A 19,254-nucleotide genomic window follows, 5' to 3' on the forward strand; every position below is an offset into this window, starting at 1 on the left:
AGCACAAGTATTAGTATAGTATGAAGTAATAAATAATATTCATACGTCAAAATATCAACAATAATCACAATTCAAATTATATGCAAATGCTCATGCACCCGCCCACACTCCTGTCACACCCAGAAGAGTAGGTTCCCCATAACCACACTAAGTTGAACCCACACACCATGTAAATGGGGTCTACTACAAAGGTAGAGACCACTGAATTCGAAAAAGTGACATTCACCTCGTCGAGTGAATGTAAGTACCTTTCCCTATCAATATTCATCCCAACATGATATGCAAAATGACTTAATATTTGATGTCTAATCTGATCCGAGTAATAATATTTTCGAGGTATATATCAATTTCGAAGCATATATTTTCATGCAATCACATATTTTGTAAGTACATCACATAATTTCAATTCTGACAATTCGTCATGCATCACATAATATTTCTGAATCATAATAAATGCAACCAATTCACACTCAAGCATACTTTTAAGTCATATACCAAGCAACTAAGTAAACATGCAAATAAATCAAACATGTGTAGCACTAAAAGAGACACACCTCAATAAATAGCTAGCGACGATAATAACCTCTACCACAATCCGCTCGAACAGTAGATCGTCCCGAATCAGAACCTACGAAATAATTTAATAATTAATAAATTATTCTAAATTCAACTACGAGTTTAACATAATGTAAATAATTTAACAATTAACACAAGAAACTAATCACTTAGATAATATAAAATCCATACAAATAAAACTCAAAAAATCCATAAAAATTTTGAACAAAAGAAAGATACAAACAGATCTAAATGTTATACAAATGAACCATAATTGGTGATTAAACTACTGAAAGACCACTTACAACGACAAATCAAAAGTAAGCAGTGTGAGAAAATCGTCTACGAACGTAATTTTTATATCTAAATCTAATATGAGGTTCAAAGAAGGAGAGATTAGTAGTACAATATACGAATGTCATCTCGACTCTTGATCAGTCGCAACGACATCAATTTTAATCCTAAAAAAATAAATGATAAGAATGATTACACGATCGGAAAAAAATAAAAAAATGTTTTAAAAGACAAAGAAAATGTGACTTAAAAATAAAATTATTAGAAATAAAAGAAAAATAAAATTGAGATAAAAATAAAGATGATAAAGGGAAGAGTAAGTGACGGGTTAGGAAAAAGGAGCAATGCACTAGAGTTGTGGCTCATAAATAATACTCCATTTATTATTAAACGCTTAAATTAATTCATATAAAACTAAAAAAAATGATAAAATTTTGTTGCATTTATAATTTTTTATTCTATTCGACGGTATTTATCTCAATTAGATCATTGTTAAGTAAATAAATTTAAATTTAAATATTATTGATAAAGAAATTTAAATTTCTAATTTCAAGCAAAGAATTCACGTGTCCCAAAAAACACAGAAACGTATGAAGCTGTCGTGTAACAATGTTAGATTCCAATCCTCGTGATTAAACTAAACCCAAATGGGGTATATAAACAAGTGTCTCAACGACACATTCAACAACGAACATCAGTGCAATGACACGTAATGGCATTCTTGTTGTGCACCATGATTGATGGCTACACCAAATTCTGAAGACCAGGCTTGGTTTTGTTGTTTCCATAGTTATTCAGTTATAGGGTCCGGTACGGAAAGGCTGCGACCCTTGTTCGGGGTCCGAAATAGAAAAACGCTACGGAGCTTTAACGTAGTGCAGGACAAGTGGCCCTACAAGCGGTTGTTCTTACTCCAAGAGGGCAGAGGAGCAGGTGAGGTTGATGAAGGTACAGTGAACATACACAATTCCACAAATTTGTCATTCTACGTGGCGGCTTAGCACTTGGTCTTGGAAGTCCAACACACACCTGTCTCAATGCAATTGGGACTTTCCTTGTTTCGTCATTTCTTATTGGTTTCTACCATTTAGTTTTTCTATGACATTTAAGGCCAAAGTTTGTAACAGATTTTTGTCCAATTCATGATTTTATGTCCTTTTCGTGTGTAGTGGATTCCGATCAGTAGCTTTAGGCTAAGGAATTTAGAGAGAAATTAATATTAAATTATAAAAATGTTATCTAATGATAATATTTCTTAATAATATATTGGAAAAGTTGTTTATATAAGGTAAGAAAAATTAGTTTTTAGCTAGAGTATTTTATAATATTGTTAGAAAGTGTTCACATTATATGACGGTTTCTAGAAGATGTTCAGACCATTCTACGATTTTTAAAATATATTATTCTTAATTTTTAGAATAAATACCACTAAATTGCATGCAACTCGAAAAAAGACATCATATCTTTCATATGCCTTCCTAAATAGGTTATCTTTCATACATCTCTTTCTACGATACTATAATATATTCACAACATCTCAACAACTAATTTTCTCAACACCCTAAATTAACATTTTTTATATTGTTATCTCAAAAAAAAAAATCCATTATCTAACTGATAACCTCCGATTTTTTTTTGGTAATTACATAAAATGTTATGAATTAAAATTAATTTGTGTTTTTATATAATTTGAATGACACTGGTTGGGTTGTATACAAAATAACGTTTATACATATTGTCGTAACCGGTTTTCGTCCGGGCACGAAATATTTATTTAGCAGGAAAATTGATGTGAATAAATGGTTTTGAAAATAATTTGGCAGTCGCCATCGGCCTTTTGGGTCAGGTAGGTCGAATACCTAAAAAAATTATCTTTTAAAAGAGTTTTTAAGAAAACATCAGTTAAAAGATAAACTGATCTGCGTTTTAACCAAAAATTCGTTCTTTTTAATAGTAAAAAGGGATTCGTAGTCGGTTACGTTTAGGGAAGGATTAGCACCCCTACAACGCCCAAAATTGGTACTTTTTAATTATAAATTGTCTCTATTATTAAAAATTTAAAATTCAAAATATTTAATTTATAATCCTATTATTTCAAAATTATATAAAAAATATTTATTTATTTAAAACTATCAGAAAAGGACTTCTAGGTGCCTTAAGACAGATCTTTTCTTTGATATAAATTTAAATAATAAATTTTTTTATTAATATTTAATTTTAAAATACTAGAATAGGACATCCAGTTGTATTAAGACTGCCCTTTTCTTCGATATTGAAAAATAAATATTAAAATAATTTATTGAAAAATATAAATTATTATTTATTATATATATACTTATGACTACATAATAATAATAAAAATATTTAAATATATAAACAAGTAAAATTAAAACAATAAAAATACAATTAGAACTAGATATTTAAAAGCAGTAAAATAAATGAAAATATTTAAAACTAGTGACTAAATTATAGTAAAATTAAAATTAAATACCTAATTCATAATTAATCAAAATTATAGGGATTAAACATGCTATTTCCTTATTTATTAATTTAGTGACTAAAATAAAATTATATAAAAATCGAATATCATATTAAAATAAATTAAAAATATAAACTCATGATTAAAATATTATTTATTAAAATTAAGGGACTAAATATGTTATTTATCCTAAATATTTATAAATACGGTTAAGGACTAAAATATAAAAAAATAAAATTTAGAGACCAAATTAAAAGGATTATAAATTTGATTTAGTGACTAAAATGTAAAGATTACAAGTTAGGATGGCTGCGGAAAGGGTTTAACCTTTACCAAACTACGCACAGGTCCTCCCTTAAACGACGCCGTTTAAGAGAGGGTATAAATACCCTATGCTGGCTGGCCCGAAGGGCCAGCATCTCATTTCTCTTCTCTCTCTCTCTAAACTGAGAGAGATTTCTCTCTCGCCTCTCTCTAGGTTTCCCTCACCGGAGGGAAACCAGACATCGACCGGCAGGCACACGCCGCCGCCAACCCCATCGCCGTCCATCGTCGCCGGTGGTCGAAAATTATGAAATTTTCCCAAACGATAGATCGGGACGATCCAAACCCAAACCTAACCTTTGTTTAGCCTAAAAATCCATGGATTTTCGCAGATCTTAAAGAAATACCTTCGGTATTTCTGTTTTTATGGTGGCTCGTGAAGGTATGAGGAGTCTCCGGTGGTTCTGCTTCCTCGGTAAGGGTTTCTTCTCTCTTTTCTTTCTCTTTTTTTTTTTTCTGGTTACTGTGTTGTTGTTGACTGGGATCTTTGGTATTTTTTTTGTATCTTGTTTCTGTTTTTCTCCTCTGTTTTCGTGGTTGTTCCCTTTTTTTTTTCTCGTCTTGTAGGTGATGGCTTTATAGCCTCGATGAGGCTCTCGTCGGACCGGGTATAAAGTCGAGTTCGGTGAGTCACCGAACTATGTGGTGACTCACCCATAGAGCAGCAACGTGGGTGGCCATCTGGCCTTCTGGAGACTTCGGCGATGGTGGTGTCGTGGCAGCAAGGCGTCATCGGCTGCTGGTTGGGTCACCTGTCATTGAAGGTGTCGGTTGGCTGACAAACGGCGGCCTTGTGGCCCTAGGGTATCATAACCCTAGGGTTTCTGTTGGGACCATCTGAACCGTTGGATCAATGCTAGATCCAACGGTGAAGAAGCAAAGCGGCGGCAGCAATAGGATAGAAAACCCTAATTGGGTTTTAGGGTTTCTGATTTGGGCCAGTTGGGTCCTTTGTAATTGGGCCGGTCCAATCTGGGCCTGTTTGTAATTATTTAATAATAATAATAACAATTATAATTATAATAATAATAATAATAAATAAAAATGGGTAAAAAAAAGTTAGTATCTTCACATATATATATATATATATATATATATATATATATAGTGTGGCATGCACAGTGCCCCCAACAGTGGGGGCAAAGGCAAAAATTACCCTTTTTCCGATGGTGTTTGTGAAATGAACATAATGTTTTGTGTGGGCAACGTTAATACAAAATCAAAATCAAACATGGGTGCCGTTTCACTTCAACCATGTTCCACCATACAGACAGCAAAATAATAAACCTTCCTCTAAAATCCATAAACATCCTCCTCTGGTGCATTATCTTCTCATTTACTTATATTTTAAACAACCATATTTTAGCAACTAGGAATAAGGAAATCCAGTATCCTGTGGTGGATATTTGTGTGCAACTCACTAATTCCCATTGTTTATGCTTGGAACTTTGCAGGAACTTTTTGTTTTGCCTTTAAATTGAGGCCCAAAGATGGAAAAATGGAATCATTGTAAATTATTGCATTTCCCCATTTTAAACCGTCCACTAGTCAGCTAATTCACAGCGTCACTTTCTCTTTTACCTTCAAAAGTTTACCCTTCTCTGTAAAATAATTGATGCCATTGACATTATAGGCAAAAAAAAAGGGACCGGTGCTCCAATGGATGAATATTAAGAAATGCAAATATAATAACCCTTATGCTTTGGTTGTAGTCTATTTTGCAAGAATTCATTCACAATCTACTAATTAAAAGGAATATTCTTCTTCTTAAAAATTCAGGGTTTAAGCAATTGTGTTTGTCTGTTACCAATAACCAAAAAAACATTTTGAACAAATACTATTATGTAACACACAAACTAATAAAAAAATCTATGTTACACAAAAGGTTTTTTAACAGAGATGTTAAAAGAAGAATCCGAATCCTAACTAAAAAGACTACCGAGGTCCCCTGAACCTCATCGTGAACCCCATTTTCATCCCAACACCTGTCAAATTGTGATAGCCACACATATGTTGTACCATAGCCATCTTGATTCTATTATTGCAATCGCAGATTATATATACACAGGAATGCATGCAATGCAACTGCAACTATATCTGTATACTCTTTTAAGCCTCAAATCTTTCCTGCCCATTCTTCTCTTTGTTGTTGTTTTTCTATATTTAGAATTCGTTTCTTTTGATCATTGGTATTTGGGGTTAGTTTATTATCATATATTCTCTATTTCATCTTGTTCTTTGGGATTGGGATGAGAGAGTTGCAGGGAACAATGCTGGAACAGGGTAATGGCATTCGGAAATCCAAGTTTGGGAAAACTACACATTCGGATCCCAACATGTCCATGACTTCTCCTGAGGGTGAAGATGATATATGCCTTCGTCACAGCAGCGCATCGGCTAGCTGTTCCGGACCTTCCGAACCGAACAGGTCGAGTGGAGAAGGCTCGCCGATGATGATGTCGCCGTGGAACCAAACCATTAATTTCAACAAGTCTCACTCCACCCTTGACGATGACGGAAATGTTCCACCCCACAGCCTCATCGGGTCTCTTACACGTGAAGAGGGCCATATTTATTCCTTAGCAGCTTGGAATGATCTACTTTACACCGGCTCCGATAGCAAGAACATTCGTGTGTGGAAGAATCTGAAAGAATATACGGGTTTCAAAACGAACAGTGGATTGGTTAAGGCCATTGTGATTTCAGGGCAAAAGATTTATACGGGTCACCAAGATGGGAGGATTCGGGTTTGGAAAGCCTCTATTAAGAATCCGGGCGTTCATAAACGAGCTGGAACGTTGCCAACCCTTAAAGAGATCCTCAAAAGCTCCATTAAACCAAGCAATTACATTGACGCGAAGCGCAAGCGTTATCAATGGATCAAACACTCGGATGCATTATCCTGTTTGAGCTTGAACGAAGAACAAGGTCTTCTTTACTCCGCTTCATGGGATAAAACGTTTAAAGTGTGGAGAACTTCCGATTATAAATGCCTTGAATCGGTTCAGGCACACGATGATGCTGTTAACTCGGTGATTTCCAGCAAAGGAGAGACGGTTTTCACGGGCTCGGCCGATGGAACCGTGAAAGTGTGGAAAAGGGAACGGGTGAAAAAAGGGACGAAGCACACGTTGAGTCAAACTCTTTTACAACAAGAAACTGCAGTTACAGCGTTGGCAATCGACAAACCTGCTTCAGTATTGTACTGTGGCTCAAGTGACGGCCTGGTTAATTTCTGGGAACTGGAAAAGGATCTAGCCCACGGCGGGGCACTTAAAGGGCACAAGCTGGCGATTCTTTGCCTTGAGGCGGCTGGGAATTTGGTGTTTAGCGGATCAGCTGATAAAACCATATGCGTTTGGCGTAGGGATAGCAACATCCACACATGCCTCTCGGTGCTAACGGGGCATACGGGGCCAGTAAAGTGCTTGGATGCGGAAAAGGACCAAAAAGCGAAGAATGAGCAGTGCTGGAAACTGTACAGCGGGAGCCTGGATAAGTCGGTCAAAGTGTGGAGCGTGTCGGAGTATGCTCAGATAGGGTCGACGCAGCAAAACCAGCACCAGGCTGCGGGGTGTGAAAGCGAGTCTTCACCTTCTGATGGGAGCTGCTCGTCGGGCAGGTACTGAAAACCCATCCCAAATGAATTTCGGTGTCTTTTGAATTGCCACGTGTTCATGGTTTGTAATGGAATTATCTTTAGGTAATGACACGTGGACTGGGGGGGAGGAAACCTGTTCGCTATAGTCTATATTGTCGGAATGAAATCAGTTTGAGGGTTTCCCCTGGGTATATATAGTAGTAAATAAAGATGATTGTTGTGTACTTTGATGAAACCAACAGACGTATTTCTTAAATAAAATTCCCTTTGATTTTGTTTTCTTTTCTTACAAGGTATTTGCTAAGCTTTGATTTGATCTTCAAATAAGTTGAATCATACAAACTAGTCACCCTTTCGTTCACTCAAATCATGAAAATTATGTTGAAAAAAAATACTCGGGAAAGAATAAAACTAATGTGAATTGGTCCAAGAACAAATTACAGGACAAGAAAGAGCAATAGAAGTCATTATTATTATTATAGTATTTATTTCCCAGTACAAAATACTTGTATATTCTTTGCTATATACGGCATATTTGAGCAAACGAATGAACTCATATTACAAATATGCAATTCCCAAGGGTAGAGTATCTTCAAGTTAAAGAAAATACAAGAAAGGTAAAAAAAATATCATGTGATGATGCTCAACTATACAAGCATCAGCTTCCTCTTGCCTGTTGAATCATCAATCCAGTCAGTGCGAAAGCTTTCGAGAGTGGAGTCTCCTAGATTCCGCTTGTGTTTGAGTTCTCAATCCACGCAAATGACCACTTCGATTGCCAACTAAGTTCAGGTCAAAACTCAGAGAAATGCTGGAATCTCCTCCTTCAAGCATTCTAAGGATCTAACAATTTGCAGAGAACAGATAAAAATCTCTCAATTTCAGTAGCCATCACATGAAATGGGGTGAAAAGCTCCTACACAAAATATTATGGAAAAGGAACCATGAAAAGAATCTTGAACTTGATGGATAAGATAGAATACCTTTGACATCGAGGGTCTCGATTCTGGATCGTGATTTAGGCACAAGAAAGCGCAAGTCCCATGGTCTGGAACTGATAAGTGTAGTCCTGGACTTTGCTGGAGGTTAACATGGATCAATCAACTGATAAATATTTGTCATTATTTGGTTCGAATTTAATGCAACTAGAGGGTGGAACCAGTCTGATAAGAAATTCTGTCCCTTGTAATATTTCAGCTCATTGATTCTTTGTCCTGTCATTAACTCTAATAGCACCACTCCAAATGCATATACATCAACTTTCTGTGTGATCCTTCCGCCATCCAAATACTCTGGGGAAAGGTACCTGGATTTAGTCATTTCATTTTTGAGAACCATTTAGAATGATAGAAGTGTACACAGGTTTAACAAATGTTTATTGTTTTATGTAGAATTCAGGCTACGAAAGATGCTAGGTCTTAAGCATTGTATGCCCAAAAATTATATCAAAGCATATTGGTTCAGTGTTTGTGTTGTGAAACTATGGTTACCTTTAATCTAAGGGGGGGAAAAAAGAGAGATTTAGGAAGTACCCTGAAGTTCCAATAGTTCGATCTTTGTTTCCGATCCATTGATCAGGATGCCATCTGGCGAGGCCAAAATCAGTAACCTAAAGACGAACTAAAATGTAAGGCATGTTGAATATATCAACGAGGAATCTCCTAAATGATGAGCAATGGTCTGAAAGCCATACGAATATATCAAATGAAATTTTGAGGTCCTTCATGCATTTTGCATTTTCACCCAAAAAAAAAGTTGTATTGACCAAGGTGAGCCTTTTCAAACCAAAAACCTCTCTGCAAAGAATTTCAAATTCTACCACGACTTGCTTATATAGTCAAATGATTAAAACAGATCATCAGTGTGCTGCATTTTCCTTAACGATGAATTCACGCCTTGGTATCGATATTAACAAGCATAAATGCTAATGCTTTCAGAAATGTCCAATATACAAGTACCTGAGGTTCAAAATCGTGAGTTAGGAGAATATTTTTGGGCCGCATATCTCTATGTACTATACAACCAACTCTACAATCTTCATGAAGGTATCGCAAGCCTCTTGCTGCTCCAATTGCTATTCTTAGTCGTGATTGCCAATCTAGAGAGGCTCGGTTGCTTCCTGTTAACCAGATGTGACTAGTATCATTTTGGAAAGACAGGGGAAAGACAGGTTCTAAGTGGAAATAGAAAATGGTGCCCATGGAAACTGTAAGATTGTATATAAAATATGATACTGAGAGAAATAGACATGAGAAAATGAATACCATGTAAATGGAAATTTAAGGATCCATTGCAGATTATTCATAAACCAAGACTCTCTTGTTACCATCAATACAAACCCAATTAGCAACACCACATTCCTATGTTGCGCGCAGCTCAAACCTGCACCTCCCTGCAGAAATCAATATCTGCTTGACAACTGACCAACTTTAACAGCTTCACTGCTACAAACTGACCATCTCTCAAAATCCCTCTATAAGCAACACCAAAATCACCTTCTGCCAAAAAATTCACTTCTGCAAATCCATCAGTAGCTTCCTCTAGATCCTCGAAAGAAAACCGACTTGGCGGTTTGCCAAAGACTGGTGCCTTGTGTTGACAAAATGAGCATAGGGGTGGAGGTATTGAGGATGTTCTACCTATGGCAACTGCATCTCTAATGTTTGGGCTAACCATGTAGTCTTTGTCATGGCTTTGATTCACACGTCTACCTTCCTTTGCATCTCGATCGTATTGGACAAACTGTCAAGCAAGGTTTTGGAACTATTAAATGTATTTTTTTATTGTCTACATGAATAGAAGATATATTTAAAGTATGTTTTCAAAGTCTTACGTAAAAAATTATGTTAATTTAAAAAAAAAATTAAATATTAATATTATAATTAAAAATAATTATTTAATGGATGACATTTGAGTATTAAAGTCAAAAATATTTTTTAAAACTTACATAAAATCATTAATTCATTTGTCATATAAAATTCGACAATCAATTTAAAATGTTATTTAGAAACCCAAAATAAAATCCAACATGTATCGAAGCAAATATTATCCACCTTATAAAACTACAACAATGTTATAAGCCACCATGGGAACTGAGATTTCTAAGTTTTAAGTTCGACTCGATTTCAACTTGATTAAATTCGAATAATATAAATTTTAAATAAACTAAAATACTAAATAAACTATAATGAATTATTTTATACTCGATTTAAAAATCTTACGAACAATACAAAAAAATAATATATTGACTTTTTACATTTTTAAATTAAGTTATTAATAATATTAATATTTATATGTATTTATAAGAAATTTGCAGTATAAGATTTTTCATTTATTTAAGATTCAAATTTGAACTCGAATTTGAGCTTCAATCGAGACAAATTTGAAAAAATGTTGAATTTAAATTTAATCAAGCTCAAGTCACGAGCTTGCAAATCAAGTCGAATTTAATAATACTCAAAGTTGACTAACTACTTTACCATCCTATTTCCAAGGCTCACCGAGATCGATGTTAATGGCCCAACAACGTTTCCTTGGCCTTAAATTATGAAATACTTCAGTTTCCCAAGGAACGGTTGCTGGACAACATTGATATTTATGGTACTTTGCCAGAATTTAATCTACCCCATTTTGAATTATAAAAAAAAAAGACTTTTGCTTTAATATGAATAAAAAATAAAATATCGAATTTCTTGCATCTGACGGGGACTTTACTTTGGGGAAGAAAAGGATCCATCAAATTCCACAGAGCTAAACATAATTGACCTTGGACAAGTGATTCGGATACTAAATTTTGTTGAGAGATACCATAGACTAGTCATCAATTTAAGGCAGATTTATCCATGTGATAGTCAAAACCCATCTGCCTAACTCACAGTCCCACATCATGATCAGACAAAACTAGGGTCAAAATGACCAAGGATGGAAATGAAATCTCATGTACCACAATGCCAGCTAGTGTCACAACTTTGATGGTTGCTATAAAATTTAGATTGAGACAAGTATCTGAACAAATGTAGGCATGTGCCGGAAAAATCTCAGATTAACAGATTATTGTGCAGATGATTCAGATTGTTGTGTAGAGGATTATCCATGTATGCATGAACCGATTGTTGAGTAGATGATTATATATGTATACGAATGTTGAATTTCATCACCAGTTATACTTCTGCCAATAGTAAAACCTCTCATTGTGTCTTGAAAACGAATTTCCAATTCTATTTACACGATAATCTGACTCCGAAATTGACGTGCTAATAAACCAGACTCTACATGAGGCTGAAACGTTATTAAAACACCCACAAAAGATACATTTCCAACAAGAATGAAGAAAAAGAAAAATATAGCTTCTCACAAGGAACTACACCGAGGGAAACAAAACTCTTTGTACCATACCTTTGCATCCTTTCGAGCTGGCTCCACCATCTCTAATCAGTTTGAAATTGTACACATCTTCTTGTTGCGAGGTGATATCAGTAGGTTCTATCTTCTTCGGTTTCTAAACCTTCAGATATTGTGGATAAATCATTGTATTCGATAATGATGGATTAAGAAACTTGGCTACGAAAGCCCATGTCTTGTAAACATCTTCAAAGTTGGTTAGGAAACCAAGTGACGCTGTAATTACTTTGACTCGAAAAAACAAGTTTTTGCCATCTTTGCAACCATTAGCCATTGGTTGAAACAGGGCTGAATCTTCAAGCTCAAGTTCCTTGCACTGCTGCTTCACATCGTCCACAACTTGTACATGACTGAGTATACCGATGCCAAGAGAAATACCACTCTTCTCAGCTAGCTGCTGAACGACTTCTGGGTCAATTAGCCATCCACCATTGTTGTCCCGCACATTAAAGGCTACAGCAGCACCTCTTTCGTATTTGATCTTCGGGCCATATATTTGAACAAGATGGACTCCCTTGCTTTCATCTGAACTTGGTAACCGAAGTTGAAGTAATGAGGTAACAAGCCAATTGATCAGGTATCGCAGTCTAAGGGTAGTTTTGTTTAGACCCAACAAATTCACATGATTAAGGTGATGGCAGATTATCTCAGGTTCCCTTCTACTGCACTCTAGGTCTTCATCATCATCATACACTTCATCAGTGCAGGATTCATCATCAGGCAAGGTAGTCAATGATATTTCACCAGGCTCCAACCGACTTGGATTCTCATTGCAGTGTTTTCCACGCTAAAAGATACTCTGCGATCCATGCTTACCACTCGGTCTTCCCCATCCAAACCGAAAAATCTACCATTGGCAAACCTACTCCCTTCTCTCCTTCCCAGAAGTCTAAACTCACCCTCAGTCTCCCTCCTGATAGCACTTGCTTTTTTCCCTTCGTAAACTTCAGAGGCCAAGGTATTCTCTAGCATTCCATTCTTCGGTTTGAATCCATTTACCTTGGAACTCAGCATTCCAAGTCAGATTTTCTAGAATTTCCCCAACATACTTGGAATTTTTATACTTCCCATCATCTCCTGAACCAGGGTTCATTTCAGCAGGTTCTTCTTTAGGGATCTTCTTAATTTGGTCCAATTCATGTGACACAGACAATACAGCTGCATCAAAAGATAACACAGAATCTCCCCGCAACAATGTGTTCAACTTCCTGTCATCGGAAACTGGACTCGTAGATATTTTTGAAGTCACTTTTGGGGACAGCCACTTATTGTTACTCTTCCCAGAAAACAATGATGGCAGTAAGTTAGAGTCTGGTTTTGGTCTGATTAGTTGGCCAGAATTATCGGACCCAAATGAACTCTGCCCCAAATCAACCCAGTACGAATTGTCCAATGATTCATCTTCACTGAAAACCGGACTTCTCATGAGATCACCAACTGAAAGGTTCTCAGCTTCCTCAAAAATGGTGCTTGCCCCATCCCTGTCCGAGCTATTATCATGATCCATCTCTGTTTCAAACACATCCCTGACCTGATTGGAAGTGAAAACACCTGAAAATGCAGGCATTTGAGACCCACCATTTCTCTTAGGCAACGATTCTTCATTGTGTTTAGCTGTTTCATCCTCAAGTCCAACTAAAACATCAAGCCCATCAATAGAATCACTCAAGTACTGTGGATAAACAGGGAGGATCTTCACCATTCCAGTCCCCGTTTGTCCATATGGAATTTGCAAGCTTGACATCACAGATTTCTTGATCAAAAGGCATCCGAAACCAGTTGGATCATTTCCAAACAACTTATAAAACGACGTAATAATAAAATCCGGCCTAAATAAGGACAAGCCAAGTGAATCCATATCTTTGGGACCTAATGACCCTGCATCAAGTAATGTATGCCAATGGTTTTGTTAGGCAAGGGCCATCCATTGGTAAGAATACTTTGCCCCAGTCACTCTAGACTGAACTGGAAACACAAAAAGACCATTCGCATGGCCTTTCTTCCTCTTTTCTTGTTCGAAATCTGCTTCCTCAGCTCCCTACAGCATAGTTTCAAGGAAGGCCATTTGAACCAGGCATTGTAAACCTTAGCACCTTTGTCTTTAGCACACTGAGCCATCCAAATCACTGACTGACTCTCGTGATCAAACATCGTTAACAGTTTCTTACTGGTCTGAAAAGGGTAAGCTTCAGCTAGCAACTTAAACGCCGACCCTCTACTAACAGTGAAAACAAGGCCATACTCATTAGCAGGTATGTTTAAATGATCAAAAATCCTAGTCTTATATCATGTTCAATGGTTCCACTCTCGGCACCTCCATAAAGAGCATGATTACTAAAATTAGCAGTTACTTCAGACAAACTAATCATCGTTGTATCCCAATTCTCTTGAGTTTGAGTTAAGAGAACAACCCAAAACCACAGTAATCAAGGCATACCTTTGTAGAAGATTCAGACAAGTGGCCGTATTCCTCCACTCTTAAATGGTCAACCTTCTCGGTTGCTTGAAACTTGGGGTACACAGTGAGGAACTTGGAAAATGCATCATGGAGGCCAGGAATGGAATCTTGGGAACAAAACGTACGGTCTGCAAAAAGGGAAGTGGCTTTCAAGAATTCATTTTGGGCTCGTAGGCTAGCCAGTGACCTCGACCTTTCAACGCTCCCTTCTTGGTTCAAAGACGTAGAGTCAATGCCTTGGGATTTAGTAAGCGACCCATCTTCGGATGCTTCCTCCAGAGCTTCCCTGAGCTTGTTTTCTTGTAATTGTAGGAGCATTGAAGGCTTTACCTCCGAGTTCTCCCTCAAACCAGAACTGTTTCTTCTTCTGGTTTTCTTTTCTGCTATTAAAGCTGCACAATGGGATATTGGTTTCCATAGTGAAAAATGCATGAATACCTGCCTCTTTTTGCACTCTCTATCAAAAATCTCGGCTAATAGAATCAAAGAAGCAAACTTTCTAGTTCAAAGAAACCTTGAATAAAAAGCACAAGTTTCAAACCAAGGCGGTAATGTTGTGTTTCAAAGAATCAAGCTTTAGCTCTTTTTGTAAATAGCAAAGCACTTTACTTTATTTACCAAACAAATATTGCTGAACCAAAACTCTGCTTTTATAAGATCAAAGAAGAAATGGTCATAAAGAAGAGGAAAGGGAAAACAAAGTGTTGACATGATAAGAATAAGAAGAACAAAAGCTTTGGCTTAGATCAAAGAGTTCTCTTTAGAGTATGAACCTTCAAGGGCCCGTTGTTTGAGGGTTCCAATTCAAATTTAAAACCATCCCAAGTATTAACCTAATAAAACATGCAAAACCCAGATTCATAAACATCCCGAATTCCCCAGAAAAAGAATCAAAACATCAAGAAAAGACTCTCAACAAGAAGAAGTTCACACAAAATAGAACACAGTTAAAAGAAAGGGAGAAAAGCTGTCTTGTTTTCTCTGAGATAGAGCAAAATATTTTTTTTCTTTAATGTTGAATCCTTCGAGAGTTGGGAGCTGATACCAATCAATGCCCTCATTTACTACTAGCAGTTAATACCAGTTAATACAAACATGTCCTCAATAAATGTTGGTTGCCTTTCACCTCTGCCCACATTATTACACCTTACCTTTTTAAGTGTACAGTCAGTATTGCCCCTCCCAATCAACCAAACTTCTTTTCTTGGTTTCCAGTCAACCCCTTTCAAATCTGTTATCAAATATGGAAAAATCCATGAAAAAAGAAAACAGCAAAGAAAGATGCCATAGATGATGCAACTGTAACTTTCCGGGAAGCCTTTCATTATTGAATAATCACCAGTTTGAATATCACTCCGCTTAGATGCAATAATTCAATTTGTTTCCTAAAAGGGAAAGAAGGGAACATGATTTGGATGTAATGCTTACCCCACCATTCTGTAAACTTTACCTAACTAATAATGTTTAGGCATTAATTGTCATTTTCTATCCAAATATCAAACCAATATTTTTTTAGCATTAACTTCATATTATTTAGAATTTATTGAATAATTTAAGAAAATATTTTCTTTAAAAAAATTAGACTCGTATAATTACATCTATAAAATATGTAACTTATTAATAAGATAAGAAAATGTATTGAAAAATTCATATTATATACAAACTAAACGACTTCTATGGTTCAGCCAATAATTGTTATTTCTGGATTCTGAATATATTAGGTTCAAACATATTGTAAAAACTATATATGATTATCAAATTATTAAGAATATTTCAAATAAGAATTATCATGTAAGACCTAGGACTATAAAAAAATCTTGATATTATTTATTCTCCAATCCAATTTAAGTAAGAAGCCTATTTCGATCATAAAATCAATGTCAAACGGGTAAAAATGAAAAAAGAAATCGGTGGAAACAGTAGTTTCAAACCAACTGCAAAAGTTAAGATTTTTAAATTTTCCAGTTTTAACTTTGTGTTTGGAAGAAAATTATAATTTTACCCGTAGTAATGCATAGACTCCACTCAATTATGATTTTACATTTTATTTTAATAATTTACTACTAACATCCTTAAAAAGAATTTATTACTTAATAAATTATTTTAATTACTAACTTTTTTGGTAATATTATTTTTCAAAACAAGTATTTAAATTATTATTTCATAATAATTTTACGTTCACGTGTTAAAAAGTATTGTTAATATATTTTTATATATATAATTATTATTAATAATTTATTAAAAAAATATTTTTATTTTTTGTATTTTAAGTTGATATATTTTATATCATAGTATTAATAAATATAAATATAAATTATATTTTTAATTTACAACATAATGATTATAATGTAAATTTTATATTTTAAAATTCACTTTTTAATAACAATCTCAAATAATTAAATTTTAAACAACATTTTTATATGACATTTTTAAAAACTCGTTTTTATTGTAATTTTAAAAATCACTTCTCAAAAATGCGTCAAATTAACCTTCGAAAATTATTAAGGGCAGGGATGACTTTTTGTATTCAACGGTGATTTATTAACTTCGGATTCTCCAACCTATTTTGGAAGAACATTAGGAAATAGAAACCATCATTTATTTTATTCAACTTTTTGTTAAAAATATTTTTTTTATTTTTTATAAAAAAATTGGTGTCCTCTCTATTTTAATATTTCGTCTTGATTAATCCGGATCGATCCGTGTCACATATCTAATTTTCGTGGACGAATCTCCTAATAGAGATTTTCTATATACACAATGACTCGAACACAAAACCTTACTTAAGCGATATTAAGTTTTTTATCAATAAAATGTATTGATATTTAATAACAATAAATTATAGTCTATGGTCAGTGGCGGAACCAGCTTGGTGAGGATAGATATGTGTCTACCTTGAAATCTAAATTTTCTTCGATTAGTTATTTATTTTACTAATAGTGTTCATCTTGAAATTTTTTTTGCCCACCTTAGAATTTAAATTTTCTTAAATTAATTACTTATTTTACTAATGATGTTCATCTTAAAATTTTATTTTTATTTATCCGTTTAAAAGTTTTATATGATTAACGTATGTACACCCACTCTCACAAATATTTATGGATCCGCCGTACTTGTGATTTAAAATGTTGTATTTAAACGGTGTATCAAATATCTGCAATATAAAATTTGACTTACCCAAAACAAATAATGTTAACCATTTTCTCTTCATTGAAATTGATACATTGACCAAACAATATCGGACGTAATCAAATTTTTAAGTAAGACCTAGAGCCAAACTTCAAACCACGTGCCCAACCTATGTCGTTGACCCATGCCTCGTTGGAATGTGCAAACCTTTCTGCTGTTAAAATTATATATATTGACCTAATTTTTAATATATGCATATATTTACATTTTTATATGTTAAGGATTTGATTCACTTGTCATTTTAAATTAATTAAATGTCTATTCAATTAAAAATGTATAAAAATATTTTATATAATAATTAATATTAGAGTAAATTATATATATAATCAACCAATTACTCACAAGGTTTTATTTTGGTCACTCAACTATTTTTAAAAAAATATAAATATTAACAACGCACACACCCTATAAACGCATTTACTTAAACCCAAAACCTCTAAAAAAAATCTTTCACCTCTGAAACCATTTAAAGAATTTTATAATTGGTACAATTATTAGACTTAGGGAGGATGTAATAATAAATATTTAGAAAAATAAATGAAATGATAAATTATGGTACAATAACATAAATTTTAAATATTAACTTTTAATAATTTTATTTAAAATATTTCAATGATTTAATATCAAATTTATTTATGACGCTATATTCAAGAATATAGTTAATGATAACATAGATTCATTATTTCAAAAGTTATTCATAGGTTTTACCTTTTTAATTTTCATTGCACTTTATTCCTTTGAATAGTTTGGAATGATTATAATGTAGAATATGTATAATTTTTAATTATTAATAACATATACTTTATATGCAATTACTTGAACTCGAATCTTCATGTAATAGCTTAAACCCGAACCTTCTAAAACGAAAAATACACATTTTAAATTTCAAATCATAACAAAGGTGAATTGAGTGGAATCAACCATTTCAAACAACAAAAATTCTAAAACTCACCATTAAAGTTTTGTTGAAATTGTATGCTTAAATGGCATGCCTTTTACTTTACCTCTTTGTCAAATGGCTATCTTTATAGTGAATGACCTTGAATTTTCAGCCATCCTTGTACAGTAATTAGATAATCTAAGTTTATGTCTCCAACATTACATTTAACATTGGAGTTTGTTTGTTTGTCTTTTAAGTTTTTTTTTCTCAATGTGTTATCACCCTTCCCAAAACCAGATTTCTTTTTTTACCCCTTGTGTTGCATATCTTGTTTGTCCTGTAATTAAATTAAAACTTGCAAATTGTTTATAGTATCCATTTTGGCAGCTTTCTTTAAAGTATTTGGACAAGCATTTGAAGCTTGGTATTAAAGTATAAACAAAAGGAATATGGACAAAACATACGCACACTAAAGAAACAAGCCAAACCAATAAAAAAGACAACTAAAAATGTTTTATTTTCATCTGATGGACAATTGTATGATATCTTATTGATTCAAAGATTATGGGAATCATTTTTCATAGTTAAGATATAATTATTGTTTGGAAAATTATATTTAATTATTATTTTTAAAAAAATGCATTTACTTTCTCTTGCATGTTGTTTCTCACTTTCGCTGGACATGTATGGTGCTTTTCTCCGTGGTAGGTATAGAGATTGGTAAGAAATGGAGTTGAATCGCTTTCCTTTGTGATGTCCATTTCATAGTTATTTTTAACGGTAAACTACATGTTTAGTATCACAACTATCACTTCTGTTCTGTTTTAGTCATTCAATATTTTTAAAAAAACATACATATCGTTTTGTTTAGGTTTCATTTTGGTTATCCGTCGTTAAAAAATGATGATGATACTAACATGTCATCATACGATAATATTACGTCCAAAGGAGGAGCCATCATTGAATTATAAGGGGACAAGTTGTCTAACTTTGAAATAAATAAGATCTTTAAAATTGAATAAACTAATTTTTTTTTTAAAAGTTATGGTTTAATTCTACTAATTTTAAGAATG

At 34.0% G+C, this 19,254-nt stretch overlaps 1 protein-coding gene and 2 pseudogenes across 1 annotated transcript; 1 reads left to right on the plus strand and 2 right to left on the minus strand.

Annotated features, from left to right (window-relative positions):
- Window positions 1–5,760: 5,760 nt before the first annotated feature.
- LOC120155556 (protein JINGUBANG-like) lies at window positions 5,761–7,453 on the plus strand. Its single transcript, XM_039167088.1, has 2 exons — window positions 5,761–7,274; window positions 7,356–7,453. The coding sequence occupies exons 1-2, from the start codon at window positions 5,902–5,904 to the stop codon at window positions 7,357–7,359; spliced, it is 1,377 nt and encodes a 458-aa protein (XP_039023019.1). The 5' UTR covers window positions 5,761–5,901; the 3' UTR covers window positions 7,360–7,453.
- Window positions 7,454–7,708: 255 nt separating this feature from the next.
- Window positions 7,709–11,678, minus strand: LOC120155566 (annotated as a pseudogene).
- Window positions 11,442–14,577, minus strand: LOC120155549 (annotated as a pseudogene).
- Window positions 14,578–19,254: the final 4,677 nt, after the last annotated feature.

The sequence above is a fragment of the Hibiscus syriacus genome, unplaced genomic scaffold, assembly GCF_006381635.1.
Source record: "Hibiscus syriacus cultivar Baekdansim isolate YM2019G1 unplaced genomic scaffold, ASM638163v2 tig00111197_pilon, whole genome shotgun sequence".
NCBI classification, from domain to species: Eukaryota; Viridiplantae; Streptophyta; class Magnoliopsida; order Malvales; family Malvaceae; genus Hibiscus; species Hibiscus syriacus.